This window comes from Xiphophorus hellerii, chromosome 2 (assembly GCF_003331165.1).
Source record: "Xiphophorus hellerii strain 12219 chromosome 2, Xiphophorus_hellerii-4.1, whole genome shotgun sequence".
NCBI classification, from domain to species: domain Eukaryota; kingdom Metazoa; phylum Chordata; class Actinopteri; order Cyprinodontiformes; family Poeciliidae; genus Xiphophorus; species Xiphophorus hellerii.
Genome location: NC_045673.1, coordinates 8,195,541 through 8,222,870, shown reverse-complemented (window position 1 = coordinate 8,222,870; position 27,330 = coordinate 8,195,541). Strand labels below are relative to the sequence as shown.

Here is a 27,330-nt window from a genome sequence, read left to right as displayed (position 1 = left end):
CGCTGTGCAGCTATCACCCAAATGCTGATAGGTAGGGGCGCGGACGTGTTGTGCAACAATCACGAGCCGCTTAAAGTAGAAATTTATGGCTTTAGTTTTGGCGAACGTCGACGATCGATTGGTCATTATCTTGCCCTTCACGGTGCACGTGCATTAAGGGGCGGATTAAAGCCGGATTTCTTGAAGGGGGGGCTTTCACTTTGGATATTTCACAGCAACATCACTTCGTGTTTATATAGCCGGTTTCCTTGTATGGAGGGTAAAAATTGAAGAATGCTTGTTGCAAGGCGCATCATCTTCCCCCTCCCCCTCACCTCCTCAAGTTATCTTGGTGGTCTCACCCCCTCTCCCCCCCTTAAGAAATAATTAAAGTCATTTTATCCACAGAAAAACAAGCAAGCATCCCCTAATGAAGCGCGGATGTGGTGTTTTTGCAGCCTCCGTCAAATTTGGAGATGATCGTCGGCACATCAGTGCGTGCTGCTGTTGTCGAACACACTGTGGGACGGCTCGGCTGATGCCTTGTGGATCCGCGGGATGATGTCATGTATCAGTGCACCCCACGTGGGGCCCGCCGCTCTCCGATAGGCAGATGTGGCCATATTCCTTCCGAGTAATGCGATTGGACAGATAGACGCTTCCACGGCAGTTCAGCCCTGCTGCCTGTGTGTGGCAACCGGGGGTAAGCTGGACAACTGGGGGGGAAATGCGAGATTGTGGAGAGTACCGTGTTACGCGTTTAAAGAACCTCTTCGACTCGTAGGAGAGATTTTTTTTTTGGAAGCCTATATGTATATTTGTTTTGTTTTTTTTCTTTTTTCTTTTTTGAAAGGATTAACCAGCCGCGTAAGGAGCGCATTCCTCGGAGGTTCAACACCGAAGAATAAAGTAGTTTAATCGAGCCCGACCGCACGAAATTTTCTCCCAACTGCTCCCTCCAGTCTGGTCTAGTCTGGCTGGGTGCGTTCTGGAGACAGTGGAGGATGCTTGTCGAGATCTGCGTCCACATTACGAGGGATTAAACGCCTGAATTGTACCGTTCTCTGTTTTTATTTTTCTTCCTCACTGTCCCTCTCTCTCTTTGGGGGAAACAACAGTCCTACCAACGACTAGGACGCACGTTTGGGTATGTATTTTTCACAGCTGTTGATTTCTGTTTCAGCGTATTTTAATGTGTCTTCTCGGGGCGTGCGCTCCGCAGCGCGGCTCTTCGCGCCTCCGTGCAGAGTCAAAGTCGGCGGAAAAGCCAGCTGCCGTCGGTCGGTGGTGTCCTGTGAGTGCGGGGCTTTCTGGTCATTTGACGGAACATCAATTTTAAAAAAAAAAGCCGATAAGATCAGGGTTTAAAAGTCCCACATTGAGATGAATTAGATTGAACCACTTTAAATTATCAATATGTAATAAATGTTTATATATGTATGTGTACAAAAAAAATCGTAACCGAATAAGGTCAAGAAGACAGAGGCGCGCGCATTGTGTTGCTTTTTTACACGACTTAAAATTGCTGCAGTAACTGTGGACTTGTTTGGAACTGCATTAAGTTGTTTATTGTACATGTGTAGGTTAATTTGCGTCTTTTTCCCACTCGAATATAGAATTTCCACGACCTCCCCTCACCCCTCACCCCACCCGTGTCTGCTGAGACTGGTTTCTGTGAGCCAAATTTCGACCATTTTGCCAAAGGACCTGCACACTGGAGACATAAACAAAGGATACATTTCAAGATGTATCCACAAGGCCGACATCCGGTAAGATGTGCCTCTTATGTACTTTGAGCATTTGTGCAAAAAAAAGGAGGCAAAACTCCCCTGCAAAACCCATTTTCCACTCTTAATGCAGGTCATCCCCATGCTCCTGATGAGTGTGCAGATGTTTTGCATGTTAACATGCTTTTACTCACATGACTTGTGCTGTATGCAAGGACAGGTGGTGGCTTCATATTCATATTCAGTGTGAAAGCCTACTCATGTGGTGTTATTAGCAGCTGGAGGTGTGAAGTATGGACCCACCTCTGCTTGTGGTATAATGTCTTACTGCAGAGGGAGACGCTCATATCCTGGAAGTAGTGAATCTGTGGGATAAAACTTCCAAACCGGTGAGTCGGATTGCTGAGATTTTTCTCTCTCTCCTTCTGCTTTCAGGCTCCACATCAGCCCGGCCAGCCTGGCTTCAAATTTACAGTCGCCGAGTCTTGCGACAGAATTAAAGATGAGTTTCAATTCCTCCAAGCCCAGTATCACAGGTAATGATTATCACAGAAATGACAGGAACGTCGGTTTACTTTATTCGTCTGTGAAGGTTAAGAGTAATAAACGCCTTGCAATGAAAAAGGGCCAGCTTCCCCCTCTCTCCCCCCTCCACTCTATTCCTCATCTGACGAGTAGATACGCGTGAATGACTGTTGAAGTGGTTGAAATTGACACCTTGTCTTCTGTTTTCAGTCTCAAGGTGGAGTATGACAAACTGGCCAATGAGAAAACGGAGATGCAGCGCCACTATGTCATGGTAAGCTTGCGTTACAATGGGGAGCAATTATGGTACCAAATTGCAAGGCTTGTTGAAGATCTGGTCAGGGTGGAGCAACGCAGGCTATTGTGATCACCTGCATGTGGTGGTTAGGGCCTGTGTCAGGTACGGACCTGTAAAAGCCCTCAGGGTGGTGGTGGTGGGAAGGAGGAGTGGTTTGGTGCAGCTAGTTGTTACGGAAGAGCTCTTCCTGATGGGCAGTGGGCTTCATTAAAGCCCGCCTCTCTGATCTCCAAGGGGTTGACTGCCGCTTTGCCCTCTGTGTGTGCTGATCTGATTATTCTCCTTGGAGACACCACGCTCAGACATATGCACGGCCATAAATTAGGTGCGAGCTGTTGACGGAGGCCACTGTAAACAAGATGGAGGTTGTGGAACAGGGTTGCGGTTGTATCTTTGCACTAACCTTCTTTATAATCTTTAATTATTAGCTTTTATTTAAGCAGTCTCTAAGAAAAACATAGGTGTGCCGCTGACGCAAGAAATGAGCCCAGACATGACGCAATGAGCAGGTTTTCCTGTGGATGTGTACTCGCTTGTCTCTGGTAAACACTCACACACACAGCAGGGGCAATTTAAACCAATACATTCTGGCCTAAATTAAACTACTTTTTTGTTGTTTTTCCTGTGAAAACAACATGTCAGTCTGACATCCAGGAGGTTAGGTAAACATGTTGGGAAGTATCCCACAGCCAACGATGGGTGTCGGGTTACTCTACGGCTGTAAGACTCTGATCTCAGACAGAATGGCTCTCTTGTTTGAGAGTAATTTTCGAAGAAGCTAATGGACTGAATAATGCATTGGCCTCATCAAATAGACGCTGACTGGAAAGCCATTTCTGCCCCGGTTGCCAATTCTGGACTCCACGGATTACATTTCAGCCAGCCAGACGGACTGACCTGGCTGGAAATATCAAGAGTGTTGAGCAATCGCGTTACGCTAAGTAAACAGACATCGTGGAGATCTGAGGACTTAAGATGGTGATCAATGCATCTAACCCTTTCCTCCCTGCGCCTACACTACAAACAGCAGAGGGGGGAAAAAAATCTATTTATCGGCTGCACACTGTCAGCTGCTCAAAGAACTTCTCTTCTGGTCTGATCTTAGTTCATCACCTTTCAAGGTTTTTTTTTCCGTCCCCACTGTTCAAAAGCATGTGATAATGTGATTAGTGTAAGGATCAATCACATTGATTAGTGGCTGTGCAGAGCCTATTAGTTACGTTCAAACCCATAAAAATATCACACAGTTTGTGTAATGTGTACTTTCTTTCTTTTTCAGTACTACGAGATGTCTTATGGGTTGAACATAGAGATGCACAAACAGGTATGTAACTTTTTTTTTTTTGCCATAACTTATAATAGAGAACCTCTGATTATATTTTTTAAGCTTATTTGACCTGCCAAACAGACTTTAGCCAATTTTAACTTGTTTTTAAGAATTATAATATCAGAACAGAATTCAAATATTTTTTTTCTATCCTTTATCCTGTGAGTGCTAATAATTATATCATGTGTAGAGGAGACATCACACTGTGTGTTAGAGATAGCAGTTAGTTTCAAACAGGCTATTGCGAAATATTATAAAACAATCATAAAAGGATTCCAAAATAAACAATATGCTAGCATTTAGCATGATTTGTGTGGCCTGTATTACTAAAGCAGACATTTCTGTGTGTTTCTAGAGTGGTAGTTCCCTAAATATCCAGTTTCTCGACCACAAAGTAGCAGTGTTTTGTTTACAAAATGTTCTAGCCAGTAAAGTTAAACAGGTATAGCTACAACACAAACATCACGCAATGATATTTGTCTTTTTTTTAAATCATATTTGAAGCATTACTTAATCTGATGTGAATACCTATAAGAATCTATAAAAAATGCCAGATTCTTTTACCCTGTAGCATAAATGGAGTCCCAAACTCACATGTGAATATTCCGACTTTGGAAAATTACAATCTTTTCCTTAGCTCTGAGATTTCAAATAAACTGTCAATATTTCCAAATCTTGCCTGTGTTGTAAGACCTAAAACTTGAAAAGGCTAAACCAGATCTGCTTTTTAGATATACTGTTCATTTGGTCTTTTACAGTCTTAAAGAACTGAAGGTTCATATCTATATCTCAACATGTATTTGAAAACGTAGATTCCCTTTCAATGGCTATTTACATCTCACATCTTCTTAACTTAGCATTTAAACACTACATTATATATGATGATGGCTAAATTTAGAGTCTTCTTCCCTCAGTAACAGGATCCACTCCAAAGAATGACTGTGTTGTGCTTAAGAATGTTGCAATAACTGATCAAAAAGAAATTTGATTTTTGAGTTTTGTTCGGCAGGTCACTAGTCAGGGCTGATCAAGCTGAAAATTGTCCAATTCTGGTCAGAAGTTGATTTCTTTGTGCATTGCATTATTATCTTTATTATATTCTCTCTGCTCATTGTATCAGAGCAGTCAGGTTAGTCAAAAACCCATACACTGTAAACCTAACAGGAGTGCGCAGGCGTATGTGCTGAATGAATGAAACCATGTGCCACCATTTATACAATCAGTCTCAGCCATTTTATTGGAAATCTACAAGTGGTGTCATGTAATTCAAGTTAGCTTTTTGATAAGATTAAAGGTAGACTTTGACAAGCTCTGCCTTTGACGTGACGATTACAAAGACAGAACTGCTGAACAGTAATTACAAGAGCAGAGCAAAAGTCATTTAGCCATTTATTGCGTCCTTATCTTTATCCAAGAGGCCTATCTCGTATTGCTTCACAGATCAATCACAATAATGCCTGAAGTACTATAAAGATTGAATGAATGAGTAATCCTCAGATTCTGCTACATGCAGCATTTAAACCATTAAGACTGTCTCTTCCCCTTGGTCAATGACAGCATTGGCGGCAAAACGGATTGGCATGGTGGGATGATCCATCAGTGTCTGAGGCTGTGTGTCGCATTGCCACATGTCTGTCAGGCCCCTAGCCCCTTTGATAGGTTCTGTCAGGCACTTATCGCCAACCAGAGGGAAGATGGTGGGGTGGGGGAGGATGGGAGCTGGAAACGAGGAGGAGAATAGAGCTGGGAGGGGGAGGGGCAAGAGCCTGGCTTTGTGTAAACAGGTTAATCGACTGATCCATTTTAGCGTCTGACTTTTATCAGGAGCCTCAACAGAGCTGATGGAAGCGCTTGAATAATTCATCAACGGGGCCCCTAACCTCCTGAACGGTGTGTTTGTGAGCAAACAGTGCGGGACCTCGTCCTTGCAGCCTTACAAACCCGGGAGGGGGAGGAAGAAGAAGAAGAGGAGGAGGAGAAGGAGGAGGAGGAGGAGAAGATCAGGAGTGGTTAACAGGCAGGGTTGGGGTGGATTATTGGATGCACACAGCCATATTATTTCCCTGCCCAGAGATTTATTCCATAGTGTGGAAGCTCATTCCTCTTACTGTGCCTTTTTCATTACCGCGCAGGGACATATTTCAGGTTTCAGAATGCACACACCGACACAGCTTAGATGGATTGATGTGGCAGTGATATCTGATCCTTCTCTGTCAGCCCTGGCAGTAAGTTGATGCAAATGGCTAATTTCTTCTGCATGACGTCAACCTTGTAATTACCATCATATGGTGCTTGTTTCCTGGAGCTGCATGGGGGTTTGGGACTCAAACTTTGACTTCAATCAGATTTGGTTGTTACCTGTAGTTGTAACACACACTCATACCTCCATGAGTTTGCTTAAAGACAAAAAAATAAAAATAAATAAATAACTGTATGGAACCAGCACCAAAGCGCTGTATTGTTCATAGAAAATTGAAAAGTGGTTTCAGAACACTGTAGGTCTTGAAAGCCATCAGTGCTTTACATCTCAAATCTGTCACAAGGGACTGAACATCAGTTTAATAGTCTTGGGACTTGGGTTTTGGCTGTCAGGTTCACTTATGTAAATGGAAAGATTTCATTTAGAACTTGCAAGAATTGAGAAACTTTTGTTGTCTTTGCATAGAACAAGTTAAATAGGTTTCAGATTATTTGATCCTGAAGTTGTCAAAGAAAAGTCTGTTGTTGCGGTTTATTGGAAAGCTGTTTTGTGACCCTTTAAATTGTCATCTTGTTTACTTTGGATGCTTATTTATACAGGAGCTAGTGACTAGTTCAACAAATGACGGTAGGAGGTAGTGTGCCAGCTATTACCTTATACTGGCAAACGCGCAAAGGGAGCAGAACGTGCAAAGTATTTCTTTTCAGATCAGTTAAGTGATAGATTAATGTTAAAGATTTCATACGCCTTACTGAGGCCAGAGTGATGTTAAGTATGCTTTGGTCTTGGACCTTCCAGGTTCAGCTAATTTGAATTTAAACAGATGAGATACAGTTGCTTATAAGCTTTTAATAGTACCTTTCTTCAAAATTTTTGAACTACTACTTTAATGTTTGATGTTTGCTGATCTGTGGACAGCGTCCCTTTACTCAGGCCATTTGACTCAATACCCATCACTTCTATTACCATTTAAAAAGTTTGCCTCAAATGAACAAATACTGTTTCTTTGCGTTTTAGTTAAGTGGGAAACTAATTATTCAGTTTAGAAGAGATGACCTCACTGGTCCTAGATTCTTCTTAATAGCAAAGTCATGCCCTAAGGCCATGCTTTCAGCTAGTACAAATTACTGCCTCTTTAAATATAACCAGTCAAGCAGTGTTTTCAGATGAATCACCTGCTTTTCCTTTAAATTTAATGCCCATCATTGTTTTTTAGGTCCATTTTCCCACTGCTGATAACAACAGGCAAATACCTCTCTGCACACAATTGACACGCCAGCCTGAGAGTGCTCTTAAAGTGGTGCTACACAGGTCCGAGTACCTGTAATTGTGTAGCAGCCGTGCAAAGCTGGCCTCTCAAGGGCCAAGCTGTCATCTACTTAAAGTGACAACAGCCCCATTTTTATCTGCCAGCAGGCCAAAAAAAAAAAAAGGAAAAAAAGAAGGAGTCCTTGCAGCACTGCACTGTATCTATTTTGACAGTGACGGCGAGCTGAGCTGATGCGTCTGCCATGTATTTGCATGTTGTGTTGTGGGAGCGCGGAGGCTGGCAGTTGTTTAGGGCAGAGCGGATCCGGCACCTCCTGACCTCTCCCAGCCAGCTGTCACCATGACACTAAGCTACAGAGGAATGGGCCCCGAGTGCTCGAGGACTTTTTACAAATCCCGTCAAATGTTCGAGCGCTATTTACAAGGCTTATCTCGGCAAACATGGATTATACGGCCCCGGTAGCTTTCCAGCCGTTTCTAATGGCCTCTGTCAACTCTTTCTAGAACTCTTACAAAACTGCATTGATGTATCAGCCATAAAATCTTTATCATATGAGGTCATTCCCCTTCTTGTCTCAAGGCAATAAGTAAGTTATGATCAGAATCACCTTTTGGACCATTGTACTTTCTGCAGCACCAGCAGGTGTATCTCAATACTGTAACATCATCTAAAAGCTTGTTTATTTTAATGATTTAGTTTAAAAAGGAGGAAAAAGGGATACATTCATTAGAGGAATAAATATTTCACTTGTTTGTTTTCATTTTGATGATTATGTTTTACAGATTACGTTAATGCTTTTTGTTTTATGATATAATTTTTTATTTTTTTTTTAGAAAAATTAAGTTTTAATACAGAAATGTCATCTAACAGTCTAAGTGAGATCTTTGCAGTTATCCATCAGACAGTCAATGACGCCCTCCAGGAGAATAGGCCACAAGAGGTCATTGCAAATAAAGCTGGCTGTTCAGAGTGCTTTATGTCAGCAAATTAATAGAAAGTTGAGTGGAAGGAAAAATCAGAATGAAGGTTTTTAAGGAGGTTCACTTTTCAGTCTTTCTAATATTAAAACTTTTTGAGTGGCACATGCGTTGTATGCAGCCATTTCCGATGCCAGCCATCACTTTATTTAATCTCACATTACATCTCCAGCTTGTTTTCTGGCTCGCCTAGCTTAAGTAGCTATCCATGTTGCAACGTAGGTCAGCAGGTCTTCTTCCGTCGGTCATTACTTTCCCATCGCACTCCTTGGCTCTGCTCTGAGGTAATATGTCAGCCTGCCAGAAACTGCCTGGCATTTCTGCCATGTGTAATAAATAAGCCGGAGGTCTGCGAACTACATTGTGCGTGTGTGCTGCTGCTGTTGCTGCTCCAAATGAGAAATCAGAGAAAATCCCAGTGATGTGTTTGTGTTCTGCAGTGGCCCTGGGTTGAACTGCGTCTCATAAATTCCAAAGATGATGTAGCTTTGGCCCTGTTATTCTCTTTGCTCCCAGTGCAGAGCTCAGACCTGAAAGTCTCATCTCCCAAGCCTAGAAGGAGAGAGAAAGAGAGAGAGCGAGCATGAGTGGAAGAACAAGCTGGCTGCGCTGTGTTTTTACAGGAGAGTGGGGGTGGATCCTACACCCCTCTCCCACCGCTCTTTTTATCCACCATTCATTTGGTCTGTTCATGTGATCGACAGGCTGAAAATTCAATTTAATGACCTGCCTCCAAGCACGTAATATGATTTTAAAGCCTGTTACGGTCAAGCAGAGGTGCCATTTGCATAATGATCCCCAGCCAGATAGGGCTGTAGCTGTTGCCATGGCAGTTGGTCGACAAGCAGAAGAATGGAGGCAGGGTTCTGTGGATGGGAGGCGAGGAGGGTTGCAGGAGGGGGGGCTTGGAGAGGGTGCTGGGTTGATGGCAGCAAGAAATTGCTCAGGCTTGATTCTTAGAAAAGCTGCTTCTGACGCAGACCGCTTGCTGTTTTTTTAATGCTTATCGATCACAGACTGGAGGACAGTAACCCACAAAGTTGTTATGGTTTGTTATCATTGTGCGCTGAGATTCATAATCTTGATCCTTTACACTGTCACATGTAAGTAAACAGCACAGGTTGAAGGCCTAGGCTTCATAAAAGGGTGTGGTTGTGCGGTTTAACTCTGAGGTTAAGTGCAGGACGGAGCAGTTGCAGTTGTAGGGGGGAAGCGGAGGGAGGAAGGCGAGGGCAGGGAGGAGATCCTCTCGACGCAGACGCACTCTGCCTGCTCATATCCGTTTAACGTGGAGTGCTCTCTCAGCACAGCTGTGCTCCATCCCCCTGGGCTCTCCTAATGTTTTAAATATTTCAAATGTCAATATCACGCTGTTTAGAGGATGTTGAGTCAAGCAGTTCTGATTGCCGGAGTAATTGGCTTAATCGGTGTAAACATTAAAGGCGGGGTTATGTGCAGTCACTGTGTGCTTCATACACCTCCAACTTATGTTGCTTCTCTTTCTATTTTTTTTCTATTTTTTTTTCCAGACGGAGATTGCCAAACGACTGAATGCAATTTTAGCTCAAATTATGCCTTTCCTGTCACAAGAGGTAGGTTTTGAATGTGGCCTTCAAACGGTGTCACAACTTTTTTTCTTTTTTTTTTTAAGTGACATATTGTTACCTGTGTTGTAGAGAGAGACAATTAAGTAGTTTTGAGTAATTGTACCGTGTTGTTGACATTTACCCTCACTCCAGAAGTCCTTGTAGTGGTGTGAAAAAGAAACTAATATTGGGATGTCTCAATAATCATGCCTAAATGTCTCCCCGCAGCACCAACAGCAGGTTGCTCAGGCAGTGGAGAGGGCTAAGCAGGTGACTATGACCGAGCTGAATGCCATCATCGGGGTACGTGGACTTCCCAATCTGCCTCTCACCGTGTGTATACTCCCTTTTTTTCCTTTATTTTAACTTGAGTAGGGGCAGACATTCAATGCACCTAAAAGACACAAATTGGAACATGTTGTCTAGACTTATAAATTGACATACAGTACAGCCTTGAAAACATATTGATGTCTCTGTATTTTATTGGATTATATGTGACAGACCAACATAATGTAATGCACAATTGAGTCTTTAGGTTCCTCTTAGGCGTAGTCAAAAATGGAAAAAGCATGGCACAACTTCAAACCAACCAAAATAAACCCATTAACCTAAACTGACCACCTGAGTAAGGAGCAATGATTGAGGACCTGCAGAGATCTGAAACTCGGTTGACAGCTAGGCCAGCTATTAGTTGTGCTTTCTACATGAAATGGAGGCAAAAAGAAAGCAAATTACAGGGAAAAAACAACCAAAAGTGTCCTCTTGACAGATTGCCAAATGCCATGCAAGGGAAGAACATGTGGAAGACGCGCTGGTCAAATGAGACAAAAAAAAAAGTAACTTTTAGGACTAAGATGCACAAAATCCTGAAAATAGTCATTCTGTGAAACAGTGGAAGCACTATAATGCTGTGGGAATATTTTTTATAAACAGGAGCAGACCAGCTGTTAGAGGCTGCGAAAGACTTCATACTGGATTTGAATGTTTTAATTTAAAGCATAGTCATGAGTAAGAATGAACCAGGCCTAAATCAAAATCTGTGGCAAGGCTTATTTTTAAATTCATCCATCCATCCATTTTGTAACACCCCTGTCTCTAGTGGGGTCTGGAGGTGCTGGTGCCTATCTCCAGCTAACGTTCCAGGCGAGAGGCGGGGTCACCCTGGACAGGTCGCCAGTCTGTCGCAGGGCAACACAAAGTCAGACAGGACAAACAACCATTCACAGACACACTCACACCTAGGGAGAATTTAGAGAGACCAATTAACCTGACAGTCATGTTTTTGGACTGTGGGAGAAAGCTGGAGTACCCAGAGAGAACCCACGCATGCACAGGGAGAACATGCAAACTCCATGCAGAAAGACCCCGGGCCGGGAATCAAACCCAGAACCTTCTTGCTGCAAGGCAACAGTGCTACCAACTGCTAAACTAAGTTGATGGTCAGAAATGTTTTCCTTTCAGGCTGTTTGAGCTGAAGCTTATTCGCAAAGAAGAATTGGCAAGAATTCAGAACCTTAACTCTATTTCTATCTTTTTCACAATTGTGTGTTATGTGTTGGTCTGTTGTATAAAATCTCTAAAAATTGTTAAACTATGAATCCTGTTGCATCTCACTTAGCAAAACAATGTGACTGATATGCTCCATATATTTAGCGTGACTCTTACAGGATGGTTTGTTTATGCAGCTTTGCTCTCAGTAGCGTGGTTTCCTGCCTTGTTGTGCATTTACAAATGTGAGCCTGAGAGCTCTTGAGACGTCTTCCGCAGCCCGCATTGCTTTAATTGGCTAAGGTTTTAACAAGGAGCCTCATCCCTCACTTTTGACCCGGATAGCTGTGGGAGTTAAAAGGGCTGAGGCTGAGCAGAACAGCCTCCCCGAGACGGCTCAGACAGCAGAACATCTCCGCCGCTCTGCGCTTTGCAGAGCTCATCGCCAAACAATTAATGTTTGGTGTTCATCACTGCTTCAAAACACCATCTGCTGCTCATTGATCAGCTTTACCCATGCTGCACTGCTCAGGCAGACGCAACTGGTTTCATTGGGGAAACAAAGCTTGGGATATCTGTGATCTTATTTGAACAGTTGAACCTTCAGCATGCAGGTCCATAGAGGCTGACCTGATGCCTGGATGCACATATTGGAATTCAATTATTATGCTCCTTTTGACCTTTTTGTTTCTGGTTTATTACTTTCTTTCTTGAATTTTGGGACTGACGCAAGATGTTTTATTACACTGCAAGCAGCACCAGTTGTGTCTAACAACAGTAACATTTGATTATATGTATCTTATATGTAGTTTTCAGTTATGGCAGCACTTACATTGTGTTTGTTTAGAAGTTGGAGCTGGGGTGATTGTTTCTCTGTGATTCAATAGTTTGAAGTTGTCATTTTTAAAAATAGACTAGATGGAATATATGATGTGCCTGTAGGAGGATTTAGTACACAGTTGTGTGTGGCATCGGGGCTGTCGAATAAAACGAAGAGGCCTCAGTCCAAACCTTGCAGCAGTTGCTAATGTCAGGGGGATGTGTATGTTTAAGAACACCTTCCCATGAGTTATTTATTACAGAGAAGCTCTGTAGGCATGCCAAAATCCTCATATATATTGTAAAGCAAGGTGGGGGTGAAAGAGCATGCCAAGCAGACAGGCAAGTGTACAGGAACCAGCTGCATGTCTTATTGATGGAGCTGCAGGCCATTAATAGAATGCAACTAGGGCAGCTGCTTGAGGTGAAGCCAACTGCTGGAGCGTCCTGTTTGGTTCGAAGGTAAAAGTCTCTGACATGTCAACCTGGGTTCTTTTGCACTTTTCGTCAGTACAACTTGTCTGTGTGGTCATTATGGCCAGTACTTCTGTAGCTTTGACCACCTCTGTCCTCCTTTTCAGCAGCAGCAAACTGCCTACCCTGCTCTTATGGTCAGTGGTGTACATAAATATTTGTCTTTTTCACACTTTGGACTGGATTTGGCTTTTGTGGCTTGAAGGGATTTTGTATGTTGCATGACCATTCTTATATCTAATTAATGCGCCTTTTGATTGGGCATGGTGTGCTTTGATATTTACACAGTATGAAAACCAATATTTCACAATCTTAAGTAAAAAGAGTAATTGCAATACTACTGGTGAAAATAGCATTAATGATTTTGACTGAACCACATTGTCCTGACTCTTTTTTCTGTCTATCCATCTGGTATACTAAGATGCCCTAATTACTTTGATTTAAATGAGAAAAACTGATTATTCCTCCTGCTGCTGTTTATTAGTTACAAAAACACTAACACCAATTTAATGAGCTAAACTTAAACTTGACCTGCTGAACTGATTGAATAGTATGCCTGTTTGGCATTCTGCTCTTGATAGAGTGACATTGGGAGTAAAATAGGCTAAAACTAGCTAGCTAATTAGTCAGGCTATCTGCTTAAGCAGCCAGACTTGAATGACATTCCCTCTGTAGTTTGCAAGGTGTAATTGTAAGAGTTATCCAACACTGCTATTTTGTGATCTGAAATATTTCCAGTACAGTTTGTCCTTACTGCAACCAAGGGAGCTAGTAGCTGTCATCTCTATGTAATCTAGCTAGCAGTATTCCTGGAGAGTATTATGACAAATTTGACTAATTTTGATACTATAACTTAAAAAAAACCTTGATAAACTGTTTCTAGTAACAGGTCCATGTCTTCTTTGAATGTAATTGTCCTGTTAGCCCATGTGAGTCTATTCTCAGGTGGGCTTTGTTTCCTGCAGTAACACTCGGTGTGGGGGTTACAAAAGGGGCATAGTGTATAAGTCTTTATCTTGGATTATTAAATTAAAGAAATAGGCCAGACTTCTTTATTTATTTATTATTGTCTTCATTTATAGCCCTTTAATGAGGGCTCTTGCTGATCAGCCATGCTTATTACCCATCAGTGCCTCATTAAACACAATGAGCAAGGATGTCTTCCCCCATGCCAATGAACTGGCTCCTTAATTTCCCTCATGGACACAATATTAGAAGACACTCTTTCTCTCTCTCTTTCAGTTTTCCAGCGTAGCTCGTATCACTCCGGGAGAGAAAAAGAATAATATTTTAGAACAAATTTAGATCTTTGGGTTCCTGCCACCCCTGAGCCCCTGCTGAGTTAATCTACCTGCTTCTGCCCTGTAGTAATTACCAACTTCCCGATATTCCTAAAATGGCTGTAAAAGGTCACTGATTGAAGTCCGTCTTGTAAAAGAGAAAGATTGCATGCTGTAACAACAGCTGAATTATTCAGCTAGCTTGCAGATGGGTAATAAACTGCTGATGTTTTATTGGTGTCTCAGCTAAGTATTATTTAACCTTGCTTTAAACCGCTTCCTTCCCAGGCTGAGTGCCTTTTAACTCCCATTCATTTCCCCGTGCCTTTCAAATATTGATGGCGAATATTGGAGACTTGAGTGAGTGCCAGGAGTGGGACCCATGCTCCTGGCTCCTGAAGCTGCCTTCTCAAAGAATGAGAGAAAAGGAGGGCCAGCTTCTGGCACTCAGAGTTCCCCCCCGTGTCTTAAAAGTTTGGGTGTGCAAATGATTTATGAGCTGCCGATACAGGATTGTGTATACAAAAGCAGTAAGGACACTCTGTTGTGTTTTTTTTTTATTTATTATGTTTTTAAGGAGGTAGTTGTTTGGCCCCGAGGCTGGCAGCTCATTGTTCTTTAAAGATGATTGTTAAACTCACTGATGCTACAGGATTTTTGTGTTGCTGCAGAGTGAAATGCAGCAGTTTAAGCAAGAGTATGAATGAGTTTTTCTTTTTTTGTTGTTGTTGTGCTAATCCAGGCTTTCATCAAACTTATCTTTGGTGTTTTCCTTATTTTATGCTCTGAAGATATGCTTTTTCTTAATTATATGTTACTAACGCTGTTGCATATGGGATGCGTTCAGAAAAATGCTTTAAAATAGAGATGCACTGAGAAGTCAAGAAGCTGGTCAAACAAAGTGAAAATTAGTTTAAAAAGATAAATTCAGCAGAAAAACTTTTTTTTTTACATGTCCTGATGTGTTCATTCAGATTTTGAGAGAGAGCAGGGCTTTCCGCAGATAACAAGAAGGCTGAACAGTTTATACAGCAGTCTGTTTTACCTTTTTGAGCTTCCGATTTCTTTCGCCATGAAAATGTTGAAATCTTAGTCTCAGTTTTCTAGGGAGTAAACAATCTGTTTTTAGAAATAGTAACCATGTTAACTGTGCTAATCGCTACAATAAGATTCCAAAGAGTTTAAATTGCCAAGTCTGTGATCATATTGTCTTGATTTAAAAGTTGCATCAGTGCATTTCTATTTTTTGCAATAACTTCTGCTTCCTCAATCTTAGGGCCCATGCCACTTTAACTTGAAATGGAAAAAGACGTGTGCATTTGCTAATGTTGTGTGCTGCAAGGGGCTTCTCCTTCCCTCCAACCCACTTGGTGTTTGTCTGTCTGCATCCCTGTTGTCTTGCAGCAGCAGCAGCTCCAGGCGCAGCACCTCTCCCACGCTGCTCACGGCCCTCCGGTCCAGCTGCCACCCCACCCCTCGGGGCTGCAGCCACCTGGAATCCCCCCTGTGACCGGCTCTGGATCGGGCCTGCTGGCCCTCGGGGCTCTGGGCAGCCAAACTCATCTCCCGGTGAAGGATGAGAAGAACCATCATGACCTCGAGCACAGAGGTGTGTTATATTACCGCGTTTTGAAAGTTTATTTAGCTGAAATTGGAAATATTATGAGATCCTGTTTAGCTAACATGCATGATAAGCCTGAATATCCAGTTTCATTCTAATTATAAAAAAAATTACTTCTTTAACATTTATTGTTGTCATTTTGAAATATGTGTTTGAATAACCTTTCGAGCAGACTACAAGGGTTCCTACGTAGTCTTCAAAGCTCAAAAGTTGTGGAATTTAAATTTCTTTGTGTTTTCCAAGCCTTGGTAACTACAGAAAAATAAAAGTGAGATCAGAAAAATTGCTGAATCGATTAGCTGAAAACTAAAATCTAAATTTTTTTAACTCAAAAATTGTTGTTTTGGTTTTTGAGTTATTGGTGAACACATTTGGGCATTTTCACAGTTTTTGTCACCGCTAGCTCCATCTGGGGTTTAAAATGCAAATCCCAAAATGGCAATTAAAGAGACTTTTAAATGCTAAGAATCTGGAAACGTGTGGAATTATGAAATTAAAAGTATATAGGAATCATATGTTTTTGACATTCTGCTTTGTAAAGAGTGTAACAAGTTTATATCTGATGGTTAAGCTAATGGCTTAGCTTAGCTTGGTTGTGCAATCTTACACTCAAAGATTGCTAACCAATAACAGGAGTGATATGTGCTGATCGGTTGTTTTTGAAAGCAGATGTATTCTCAAACACCCAAATTAGGAACAGTGTAGTTGACTTCTTTCAGCCAGCTGAGCAGAAGTGCTCAATAACATGAGGGCAAAAGGTTTTATGCTATACTCCAAACAGAATATCCTGGGCATCTGGCATGTTCTGGCATCTCGTCAAAGGTCATTAGAAATGAAACGTTGTTCTCAACTGACTTATCTGGTTAAATTAAAAGGACATTAAACTGTCTGAACATGTTTTTAAAAACATGATGTACCAAAATTGACTGTGTCTAGTTGAAGTGAAATATGTGGTATCTTAACCTTGTTTTAAAACATGTTAAATGTGGGCAAAATAACACGTAGAGTATGCAATGCTTCTTATTAGAGCAGTATCATGGAGCTCTTAGGTGTGAAACCCAACCTGTCGGTTCACATTCTGTCTGTGTAATGAGCGGTTGCATTCCCAGCCCATGACGACTGCATCAGTTATTCAGCAGCTCCAGCATACGTCGATGAACGGAGCCTTGAGCCCCACAGCTGATTCACACATACTCAGCCAGAAGCTTTTGCTACTTTTGACTAACTGACATGCTTTTTCTCTTTGCTCACTTGGGTTCCCTCATCATCTCTGCTGCCTCTGTGACATCTGTGGAGCAGAAAGCACGGTGAGTGTCCAGGACCGCAGCGATTGTTGGGCTTCACTGTATCTTATTGCTGATTTGATATGCTGTTATAATCTGCTTTTAGAATTTGGAGTAATGGCATTTGGAGTGTAAAACCTGTGTACTATCATGCTGGAGAGATTAGAAGGCTTGTAATTTCATCACAATTGAAGAAGGACTTTGCCCTCCTTCTCTTAAAGGATTTGTTTGATCCCCTCTACTGTCTCTCTTGTTTACCAGCTCCTGCTTTCTTCTTTTTGGCCGTGTGATGAATATTCATGCTCTCTGTTAGGCTGGAACCTGCTGAAGTGTTTTATTCAAGGCGCTGCAATGTCGGATGACTTGTGACGGGCCTGTGCGGTTCTGTTTCCGTGGGCCACGCCGACTGAATGGGCTCAGTCATCTCTGAAGAAATGGAGCTCCTGGGGCGATTAGCAGGCCCTGTTTTGTTTTCTGTGTTCTCGTCCCAGGTCATCTGATAGTAGAGTGGTGACTTTGGTTAATGAGTCACGCTAAGCATCTCTTTAAAGGTCAGCCATTATGCAGACAGTGGCCCTTTGCCCAGACTTCCAGTCCATCAACCATTGTTCCCCTCCTCTGGTTTTTGTCTGTGCTGTTGCTTTGGCTCTCTGATGGAGGGACGTAGAGATTCGGGACAACTTGGCAGTTTGCAGGCAAATGGCAAGCTCCCCGTGAAAGCTGCTGGAGTCCTGCCGAGTGCCTCCCCTTCTGTTGGCGCTTGGAGTGAGCCATCCCAGCTTGTGTAGGCAGGTTCCACGGAGAAGCACCAGTCAGTCCCACGCTGCCGTGCCCACTGGCAGGATATAGATTCTTTTTCTTTATCAGAGCTCAAAGCAGGAGCTGACACAGTGCCCAATGCCCAGAGCCCACTGAATATAGTTTCTCTCTGTCTCTCTCTCGCATGCTTAGTCCAAATGACTCTGAGGAGAAAAGGCCCTCTGTTCAGTCACAACACATTGCTCAAGCCCCTGTGAGGCTGTTTGTTGTCCAGTTATAAGGAGAGGGGGTGGGCGAGCTCAGAAAACAAGCCGTACTCCGTTTAATTTAGATAACGGCTCATTCTGTTGTGTGTCTGGGTGTATGTATGTGTGTTTGAGAGCTTGGGCTCTGTTGGTGTCAGGGTACTGTTTGGTGCTGGCCCACAGCTGCATGTTTAGACGACTGCTGTGCCCATATCATTGTGTGAATGAGGCGTTTTTAGCATTTGCATTAGCTCGATGTGTTCATTGTTTAATATGAAATGCATACGTTATTTTGCTGCTGGATTTTATAAAGGCAAATAAAGTGGCAGTAAAAAAGAAAAATTACTTTTTTCTTTCTCTAGAATAACTCGATATCGCCATCAGAAAGCTTGCGAACAGCCAGCGAGAAACATCGCAGCTCCTCAGACTACAGCTTGGATTCAAAGAAACGCAAAGTGGAGGAGAAGGACAGCATGAGCAGATATGTATGTTGATTAAAGGATAAGAACAGAAGTGCTTCACATCTAGTTTTAGCTATTAAAGCTAAAAATATTCAGACATTTAAAAAAATGAAACGCAAGATTAAATTAGCTTGTAGCTTCACATTAAACCCCATTTTTATGACAGAGCAACCAAAAGTTGTACATAACTGTGAAACCTTTGCCCATTTTACAATAATAGCTCAATGTCAATCCATAATCCCCACAGCATGATGCTACTACACTGATTGACTATTGAGGTGGTGGGTTTAGGTCAACTGCAGCAGGGATACATCTAAGATATGTAAGATCATGAACCTGAGAACCAACAGTCTGATGTTTTAAATGTGTCCTTGCTCCAGCACACCTGGATGGTTATATTACTACTTTAACATGATATTAATTTTGTTCTGGTCTGATATGTAAACTTCCAATAAAATACACTAAAGTTTGTATCCTGACAAACCTAGCTTGATATAAAACCAGCCCCTTGTTTCTACACTTTGCTTCATACAGCTGGTCTATCGGTTATTGATAAATTATTGTTTGCTGGAGGTGTGGACTCTTTTAAAGTTTTAAATTTTTCCCATTTATTCATTAACGTTTGGGTGTGACTTATATAATGCATCAGTTTATCACTATGAAGCTAAGTGGAAATTGCTTGCACTGTAAAGAACCATTAACACTTAATGTTAATGTTGAACATTAACATTAATGTTAATTAATGTTCTGAGTCGCCAACACAGACCGAACGGCTTTGTTCACTGTTGCCACTCTACAGGCAGACTACAATTCTAAAACAATGCAGGGAATCGACGTCATTGTTCACAACTTCTCTTTCTGTTTGTTGATTTGCCTGGTTGAAATTCTACTTGAGGAGTCCACTGCAATGGGAGAAATCCCAGGCAGAACACTAAAGAGAGATGAGAATCTAGTGGAATTCCAGAGGAAGGCGAAGGCCAAAAAAAAAAATCAGTCAAAAGTTTCTCAACCTTATGAAAACTTTTGCAGTGCCCTGTGGATATGAACCAATCTTCTACTTGAATGGCATCTTCACAGTGACAACTATCACTGTCTCTGTCTCCAGGCTTATCCAACTCTCAGAAAGAAACACACGTTTATCCAGAGTATGTCTGCTATGGTGGCTGATTTTTCTAACTATGTCTGCAGGACAGTGATGGAGAGAAGAGTGACGATTTGGTGGTAGATGTGTCTAATGAGGTGAGCGGTTTGTAGTTTTAAATGATAACAACCACTTTTTACCAAAGCTGTTACATAACCGTAAATATTGGTGTTTTATCAGGATCCCGCTACTCCACGGGCCAGCCCGGCCCATTCCCCGCCGGAAAACGGCATCGATAAACCGCGCCCACCCAAGAAAGACACACCCAACAGCCCAGCGTCGGTGGCCTCCTCCGGGAGTACCCCGTCCTCCAAAGCCAAGGAGCTCAGTCACGTAAGACATCAAGAGAGATGAGGACAAACTAGGACAGAAGGGGGTTTTAAAAAGGAATTGCAGGGAGAGCAAAAGGGTATGTTCGAATAGATCTGGAGCATTTTCTGCTGTGGATTAGGAATGGCTGTCTGTGCTTTAAGTGCATGACTAAAATGTCAGGGATAATATTGTCCCGCATCAGGATCAGTCAGGTCTCCTCTGTTAATAGCTCAATGTATTTAACTATTCTGGGATTTTTGCCTCTGCCTCGCTGAAAGATTAAAGCTAAAGGGGATAGAAACGGCCCCATCTCCATTGTGACCGTAATAGGTTTTAGAATAAATAGCAGTTTATGGCTGTGGGTTGTCAGAATTAGATTGGATTAGGTTCAGTTTGCTCTCAAATTGTCAGTCTGCACAGTGCCTGGTTTTTGGGATTGTGAATGCGCTTGCTCTCTTGTTCCCCTGACAGAATGACAAATCCTCCACGCCTGGTCTCAAATCCAACACCCCCACCCCGCGTAACGATGCCCCCACCCCTGGCACGAGCTCCACTCCTGGGCTCAGACCCATCCTGGGCAAACCACCAGGCATGGAGGCTCTTGGTTGGTACCATCTCTGTCCTTGTTAGAGGCTGAATTTATTTGTTTTATTATTATTCTTTTCCAGTATGCGGTCATCTCACATAATGATATCCATCTCCTGTTTTGGTTTTTCTTAATTTCTTTTTTTCCTGTAGCAGCACCAGCTTTGCGGACCCCTCTGTCCATTGCGGGCTCCTATCCTACTCCCTTTGCCATGATGGGCCACCATGAAATGAATGGAAGTCTGACGAGTCCGGGCGTATACGCTGGCCTGCACATCTCCCCTCAGATGAGTGCTGCAGCAGCCGCAGCGTATGGACGCACCCCCATGGTAATGATTCTGCCTCTTTCAATATGCCACTCACGATGTCACATTCAGTGCAAATCTGACTTTTCGTCTCATTTGTGACCCATATCTGTTTTGGGTTTTTTTCCAAAATTTGACAAAGGCAAGTCAAAAATATATTTGTTTTTTAAGGCAACCAGCCTTCATGTTGCATTTTATCCAAATTTTCTACCATGGAGATTAAAACCTCAAAATCAAATGTAAAAAAAAAATGGATGAAACGGCCAGGGCAGACATGTAGCTAAGCAAACTTTTTGATGGTTTTGATTGTACAAAAGTTTCAGAAACGCGTGACATATCCATATTTCCTTCCTTAAACAAGTGCCGTATGAGATGTGTCTCCTTCTGAGCATGGGGAACTTCAGTGCCGGAGATCGTTCACAACAACAGTAGTGGTTGCCATAAAGACATGATGTGAATAACTTTGCAAAAAGGAAAAGAAAAATCACCAGGAAGTGCTACCAGTTTGGGATCACAGCAACTACTCTCTATATTGCAGATGCAGTTACTGAATAAAAAATGCCTCCACTTCTAATATAAATGATGAAGAAGATTTTTGTATTTTCTGTGATGTTCTTATGTCCTATATTTTAGTTTTTAAAGAGAAATTTGGACATGTTAGTAAAAATTCAGAGTGATGCAACTCTATCTGGACAGTTTGAGAGTTTTTTTCTTTGATCACAGAGCTGAATTTCAGACATTTATGTCTTCTCATTCTTTAGGGTTTTGACCCTCACCCACATATGAGAGCCCCTGGCCTTCCAGCTAGCCTCACGTCCATTTCTGGGGGCAAACCGTGAGTGTCTCACCAAATGTGTAGCACTTTTACACATTTCCAAGCCCAACGACTTTAACTTCACTTCTATGTATCGTTCTGTAGTGCCTACTCTTTCCACGTCAGCGCAGATGGTCAGATGCAACCTGTACCCTTCCCGCCCGATGCTCTCATTGGCCCCGGTATCCCGCGTCATGCACGTCAGATCAACACGCTAAGCCATGGCGAAGTGGTGTGTGCTGTCACCATCAGCAACCCCACCCGTCACGTCTACACCGGCGGTAAGGGCTGCGTCAAAATCTGGGACATCAGTCAGCCAGGCAGCAAAAGCCCCGTATCCCAACTGGACTGTCTGGTAAGAACCTTCTCCTGATTCACTCATTTCTGACATTTCACAATTAGCCTTTGTTGTGGAGTTTATAAACTGTGTCACTCCATCTAAAATCGGATAATCCTTTGTTGAGGATTATATTACAACTGTTACAGGGATAACATCCCACTTAAGAGTCTGATATTAAATGTACTGACTCAGAAATGCAAACATTTATTCAGTGTTTGAACAATACTGATCAAAACAATACCAGGCTCAAAAGTATGAGTATTGTTATTACTTTTCCAGGTCTATGAAAGTGTGAAGAAATGTTTCAAAACTATTTTTTACATCATCATTGCTAGATAAACCAATCAATTGATGCAGGTACTTACTATTACCAGTGCCTTCCATGCTAAAGTTATATGTTCAGAAAAGGGAAAAAAAATCCAAAAATGCCCTATGAGGATGATTGACAGCACTAAAACCCTCCTTCTGCCTCTGACTGGTTGCTCCTGACCAATCTGTGTAGCTCTTTCTGCAGATAGCAGTAGCACAGGGAGAAGTCAGAGGAACTTGATTTTTTTTTGTTTTTGTTTGATTTTTAACAAGTTATGTGCCTCATATTATACTGTCTGGACATACTGACGTTTTTAACAAATGTGTACAAAATAATTTTTTTATAAGAGTTACCTCCTGCAGCTTTAATTTGGGTCCAGGTTCGAACCACCGTCTGCCAATTAGGAACCTTTGTTCTTAATGGCAAAACTTTACTTTTGGGGGACCAAAAGTAAAGGAAATTACGACCACAAATTGGAAAAATGTTCAAAGAACATTTTTAGTTTGGTTTTACATATGTGTCATTCCTTGTTTTTCTTTGAACACTGTTGGCTACAGAAAAAAAATGACCATCCAGGTTTTTGTTGTTAGTACAGAGCACAAATTTATGCTAGGAAGAAAAACACTGAATAATTCGAAGATCATTGTGTGGGAAGAATATTGAATTTTAAAATTGGGAAATTTAAAATATATGCACAATCGTGACCATCTGTACGTCTTTCCACTTGGTTCAGGTCAGCCTGGAGAACACCTGTTAGTTGATTTGGTCTGAGGATTTTCTTCCTGATTCGTTTCTAATTCTCTGCACTCCTCTCACTGGCCAGAGCTTGTATTGATTGGCTTTTGTCCTCCATACGACAGAACAGGGATAACTACATCCGATCCTGTAAGCTCCTGCCTGATGGTCGCACATTGATTGTTGGAGGCGAGGCCAGCACTCTGACCATCTGGGACCTGGCCTCCCAGACGCCCCGCATCAAGGCTGAGCTCACCTCGTCCGCCCCGGCGTGCTACGCCTTGGCTATCAGCCCCGACGCCAAAGTCTGCTTCTCCTGCTGCAGTGATGGAAACATCGCCGTTTGGGACCTGCACAACCAGACTCTTGTTAGGTTAGGGGGGAAAAAAAAAACATATTCCCAGTGTGCGGGGCCTGGCCCCATAACAGAACCGCTCTTGTGTGAGGAGCTTTTAAAGAGGATGTCAATACATGTTTGTGTTCCTTCTTACTCTGATTGCAGGCAGTTCCAGGGTCATACAGATGGTGCTAGCTGTATTGACATTTCTCATGATGGTACTAAACTGTGGACAGGCGGCCTTGATAACACTGTTCGCTCTTGGGATCTGAGGGAGGGTCGACAGCTGCAGCAGCATGACTTCACTTCACAGGTACAGCCATTTAATACAGAACCAAACGTGTAGCCCACCAATATGTTGTTTTAGCCACTGAACTGTTAATACTGTCCCGCCCCCAGATCTTCTCCTTGGGCTACTGTCCGACAGGAGAGTGGCTTGCTGTTGGAATGGAGAGCAGCAATGTGGAGGTGCTCCATCATTCGAAGCCTGACAAGTATCAGCTGCACCTGCACGAGAGCTGTGTCCTCTCCCTTAAGTTCGCCTACTGTGGTATGAACTAACCCTCATAAAAGGAACAGAGAATAATATGGCACCTTGCAAAACTATTAACACCCCTTAGAATTGTTATTACAAACTTTAACTTTTACTGTTTTTAGCTAGATCGACACAAATTTGTAAATTGGTCTTAAGTGAAAGTAAAAAGAAAGTTTTTCTATTTATTTTTACTTTTACGAATTAAAATCTGAAATATGTGGCGTGTATTTTTATTTAGCCCATTTTACTCTGATAATCCTATGTAAAATCCACTTAATTCAACTACAATTAGAAGTCACCAGCGCAGCAGAAAACTTACTATGCTATACCCAAATACAACACCCCCACTTCTGGCAGCATAATGCTGAGGGGATGATTTTCTACATGTGTGAAGGGGAAGCTGGAGATATAAAAAATTGGATGGAGATAAATAAAGGGTAGCCCTGGAATCTAACCCATCTAGAAAATTCAGTCAAGTCTTTTACAGGATGTAAGAAAATAGTAAACCCTAACAATTAAAGAATTTGAAAATCTTTGTTTTACTAATGCAAACCTGTGGGATAATTCTGGATCATTTTTGGGGACGGGGAGTGTACAATGAGTCACAGATCCCTTTTCTACAGACATCAGACTGCTTACATCGTTTTGTTTTTAACAGAAATCTTTCTTAGTTTTTGTTTTTGCCTCTAATTTGGCAGGAGTTTTAGTGAATAGATTATAATTGAAGCAAAAGAAGGCTCAATAAAATGTTCTAGGATGACTGAATATGAAATGCATTCTGCATTTTACAGACTTTTATTCCAGAGAAAAAAGCTTAAACTCGTATATCATTTTCTTTCTACTATGCAATTATGCACTCCTTTTTACTCTATCACATGAAATCCCAATAAAATACAAAACAAGAAGCATTTTATGGTACTACTTTAAGAGCTAAAGCCTTTTTTCAGTTGTTTTGTCCTCAAGGCTAGAGATGTAATGAGTCTTGTTCTGAAGGTATTTTCCCAGGTCTCTCATTAGTTCAAGGAGGCCTGATCATGGCACTACCTTTTTTTTTTTTTTTTGCAGGTAAATGGTTTGTAAGCACTGGGAAGGACAATCTGTTGAATGCTTGGAGGACTCCTTATGGCGCCAGCATATTCCAGGTATGCAGATCAATACCCTTTGTCTGCAGCCGCGGCCAAAAGAATGAGCGGAAGGACACGCCGACCGCTGTCTCACAGGCCTACCCTATCAGTGAAAACTGAAACTGAATTATTGACCTGACAAAGGAGTCTTTTTGAGGGCCAAAAACTTGATGTCACCGCAATCTAATCTACCCCTGTAGTCAGCTAATCTTCCCCACTTTACTTTAAATGGATCAAAGTGTATTATTCGCTTTCAGAAATAACACATTTTTATCTTCTTCTCTCTTTAACAGTCCAAGGAATCCTCTTCGGTCCTGAGCTGCGACATCTCAACGGACGACAAGTACATCGTGACGGGCTCCGGTGACAAGAAGGCCACCGTGTATGAAGTGATTTATTAGAACTGCTTAGGACGGCTTCGGATCGGAGCATGCCCATGCTTAGGAACGGCATGCTCTTCCTCCGCCGTCTATCTTCCCTCAAACAGACTACATGGATTCTGCTTTGCAGGACAGGAAGTTTGGCAGTGCCAGACTGGAATGGATGGTGGCGCTGTTCTGGACCTGGATTTTATGTCTTGATTATTACAACACTCTGTACAGCAAGAGCGGTTTTGCGAAGGCACTGAGAAAAGGAAATTAAACAAAAAGACGTCTTGCTGGTTTTTTTTTTTCTTCCTTGTTGGATTTTTTTTTTTTTATGCTTTCGATTGTGGAGATAAAGTTCCATGACACAACTAGAAGCGGTGCTTCTCTTTGGAGCTTTTCCTCGGAGGTCCTGTGAAAAGTGTACATAATGGAGTAATAAATGGCCTTTTATAGATTTATATTTTGGTGTCCAATTTCGCTTGTGATGGTTCTTTCTTGTTCTCTCTGTGATTTTCTGTCCCCTTTGGGGATGGAAATTAGATTAGGACTTTGTAAGAGGATATTCTGTTTCCTCCCCCCTCTCCCCTCTTTTCCATTTTTTTCCCATGTTCTTTGTCAAGAGCAACCTTTTTCGGAAATCTAATTTGGAGGGTTTTTTTTCCTTTCTTTCCCGACAACAGCTTTTTTTTTTTTTTGTTTGCTACTTGGTACAAAACAGATGCTTGTTCCAAGGAGTTTAGCCACAGAAGTTTCCGGAACTGCCCGTTTCCACCCCGCCCCCTGTCTGGAGGACGAAGAAATTCATTGTTTTCAGTTTTCATTGGCCCACTGGCTTTGGTCAGCAGAAACTCAACTCTGAAATGAAGATCTGTCCCTGAACACTGGCTGCCTTCAGTAATACCAAAATGGATAACTAACGACTGGGAGACTGATGGATTTCCTGAAAGGCAGCCATGACTTGAGCTCAGATGTTGACTCAACCATTGTATGAAAATTCATTGCTCCGCTCTGCAAAGTCATCAGTCTGTGCAAGTTAATTATTGCCTTCCTTGTTTTGACGGCCTGTGACTGATATGCAAGACTTGCTTGGTTACACAGATGGCAAGAAAAGCCACGTCCGCATTTGACATCCTAGGTATGCCATTTGCTTTCTTCAGTACTCTCAATATTCTGCCTGGAAAACTCTTACAGCAACAACCTCTGCATAAACTGTCGCATACACTCATCTTCACCCATAAGGATTGTACAGTAGACAGTTGTTGATAAGTCAATAAACTGTTTTTATATAAAGTATAATCTGGACTTGATTTCTAACCTGCAGTTGCCATTCTGCTTACAAAGGTGTTTAGTGAATAGCTGAATGTTTTAACTCTTATTTAATTTATCTTAAAGAGGATTAAACCTTAACATGAAAGTAACAGAAGAGTCAGGGAGAATCTGAAAAAAATCCAACCCTGTTTTCACAAAATCTGCATATCAGCTCTTTTTCAAATAGTAAAATTATATTTTTTTTATTTAATTTTGAAGTACTTATTTGCCTAATTGTATTTCCGTCATTGTTTTGACTGCTGTTTCAACTAGTTCACTGGCGTAGATTAGTGCCAAGACTACAGATGTCTGCAAATGTTAATTTGAATCTCTTTATATTAAACTAGCAACTATTATGCTAATAAGCTCATTTTCAGATGAGATTTTGTGCAGCTTTTCTTGCAAGGGAATAAATAACAACTATGTATCCTCCATCAATCTTTGTGATAAATTCAGTTAATCCAAAATCTGAAACTTCTGAAACATAAGGTGTTCTGTTGAAACAAATGGTTTTAGATACATTTTTCAAAGAAGACTAAGGTATCACACCAGACTTTTTTCCACTTTCAGAAATAAAATAGAAATAATAATCTGATTGATGGTACCTGCTTACACTTAAAATGGACATCAGATTTTTTGTTAGTTTTATTTATTTCCTGACTGGCTTTTACAGCTACAATTTTCTTCCAGTGCAAATACTTTTTTTTTATTTCTAGAGGACACCTCAGTGCCTTGGGTTAAAATTAGCAGGTTCTTGCTATATTTTTAATTATTCTCAAGTAAGGTTGCATCAGAGC

At 41.8% G+C, this 27,330-nt stretch overlaps 1 protein-coding gene across 9 annotated transcripts; it reads left to right on the top strand.

The window, feature by feature from the left end:
• The first annotated feature begins 511 nt into the window (after positions 1-511).
• tle3a (TLE family member 3, transcriptional corepressor a) lies at positions 512-27,063 on the top strand. 9 transcript variants are annotated; one of them, XM_032582532.1, is made up of 22 exons: positions 512-1,126; positions 1,596-1,748; positions 2,142-2,242; positions 2,442-2,505; positions 3,809-3,853; positions 9,833-9,895; positions 10,118-10,222; positions 12,778-12,807; positions 15,355-15,559; positions 16,871-16,878; positions 18,221-18,343; positions 19,508-19,558; positions 19,641-19,793; positions 20,244-20,376; positions 20,514-20,686; positions 21,424-21,497; positions 21,582-21,831; positions 22,987-23,234; positions 23,364-23,511; positions 23,598-23,748; positions 24,799-24,875; positions 25,151-27,063. In XM_032582532.1, exons 2-22 carry the CDS (start codon positions 1,725-1,727, stop codon positions 25,256-25,258), a joined length of 2,334 nt encoding a protein of 777 aa, XP_032438423.1. In that variant the 5' UTR covers positions 512-1,126; positions 1,596-1,724; the 3' UTR covers positions 25,259-27,063. The 9 variants fall into 9 exon arrangements, with proteins under 9 accessions (XP_032438423.1, XP_032438462.1, XP_032438414.1 ...); XM_032582523.1 differs by having other exon boundaries at positions 517-1,126; positions 12,781-12,807; positions 20,511-20,686; XM_032582519.1 differs by having other exon boundaries at positions 517-1,126; positions 20,511-20,686.
• The last annotated feature ends 267 nt before the right edge of the window (positions 27,064-27,330 follow it).

Bases quoted from the DNA above. Each gene is read 5' to 3' on its own strand.
- tle3a (XM_032582519.1), top strand. From the start codon at position 1,725: ATGTATCCACAAGGCCGACATCCG. The intron at 19,794-20,243 runs GTAAGACATCAA...TTCCCCTGACAG, and splicing joins AAGCCAAGGAGCTCAGTCAC to AATGACAAATCCTCCACGCC. The intron at 23,512-23,597 runs GTACAGCCATTT...TCCCGCCCCCAG, and splicing joins AGCATGACTTCACTTCACAG to ATCTTCTCCTTGGGCTACTG.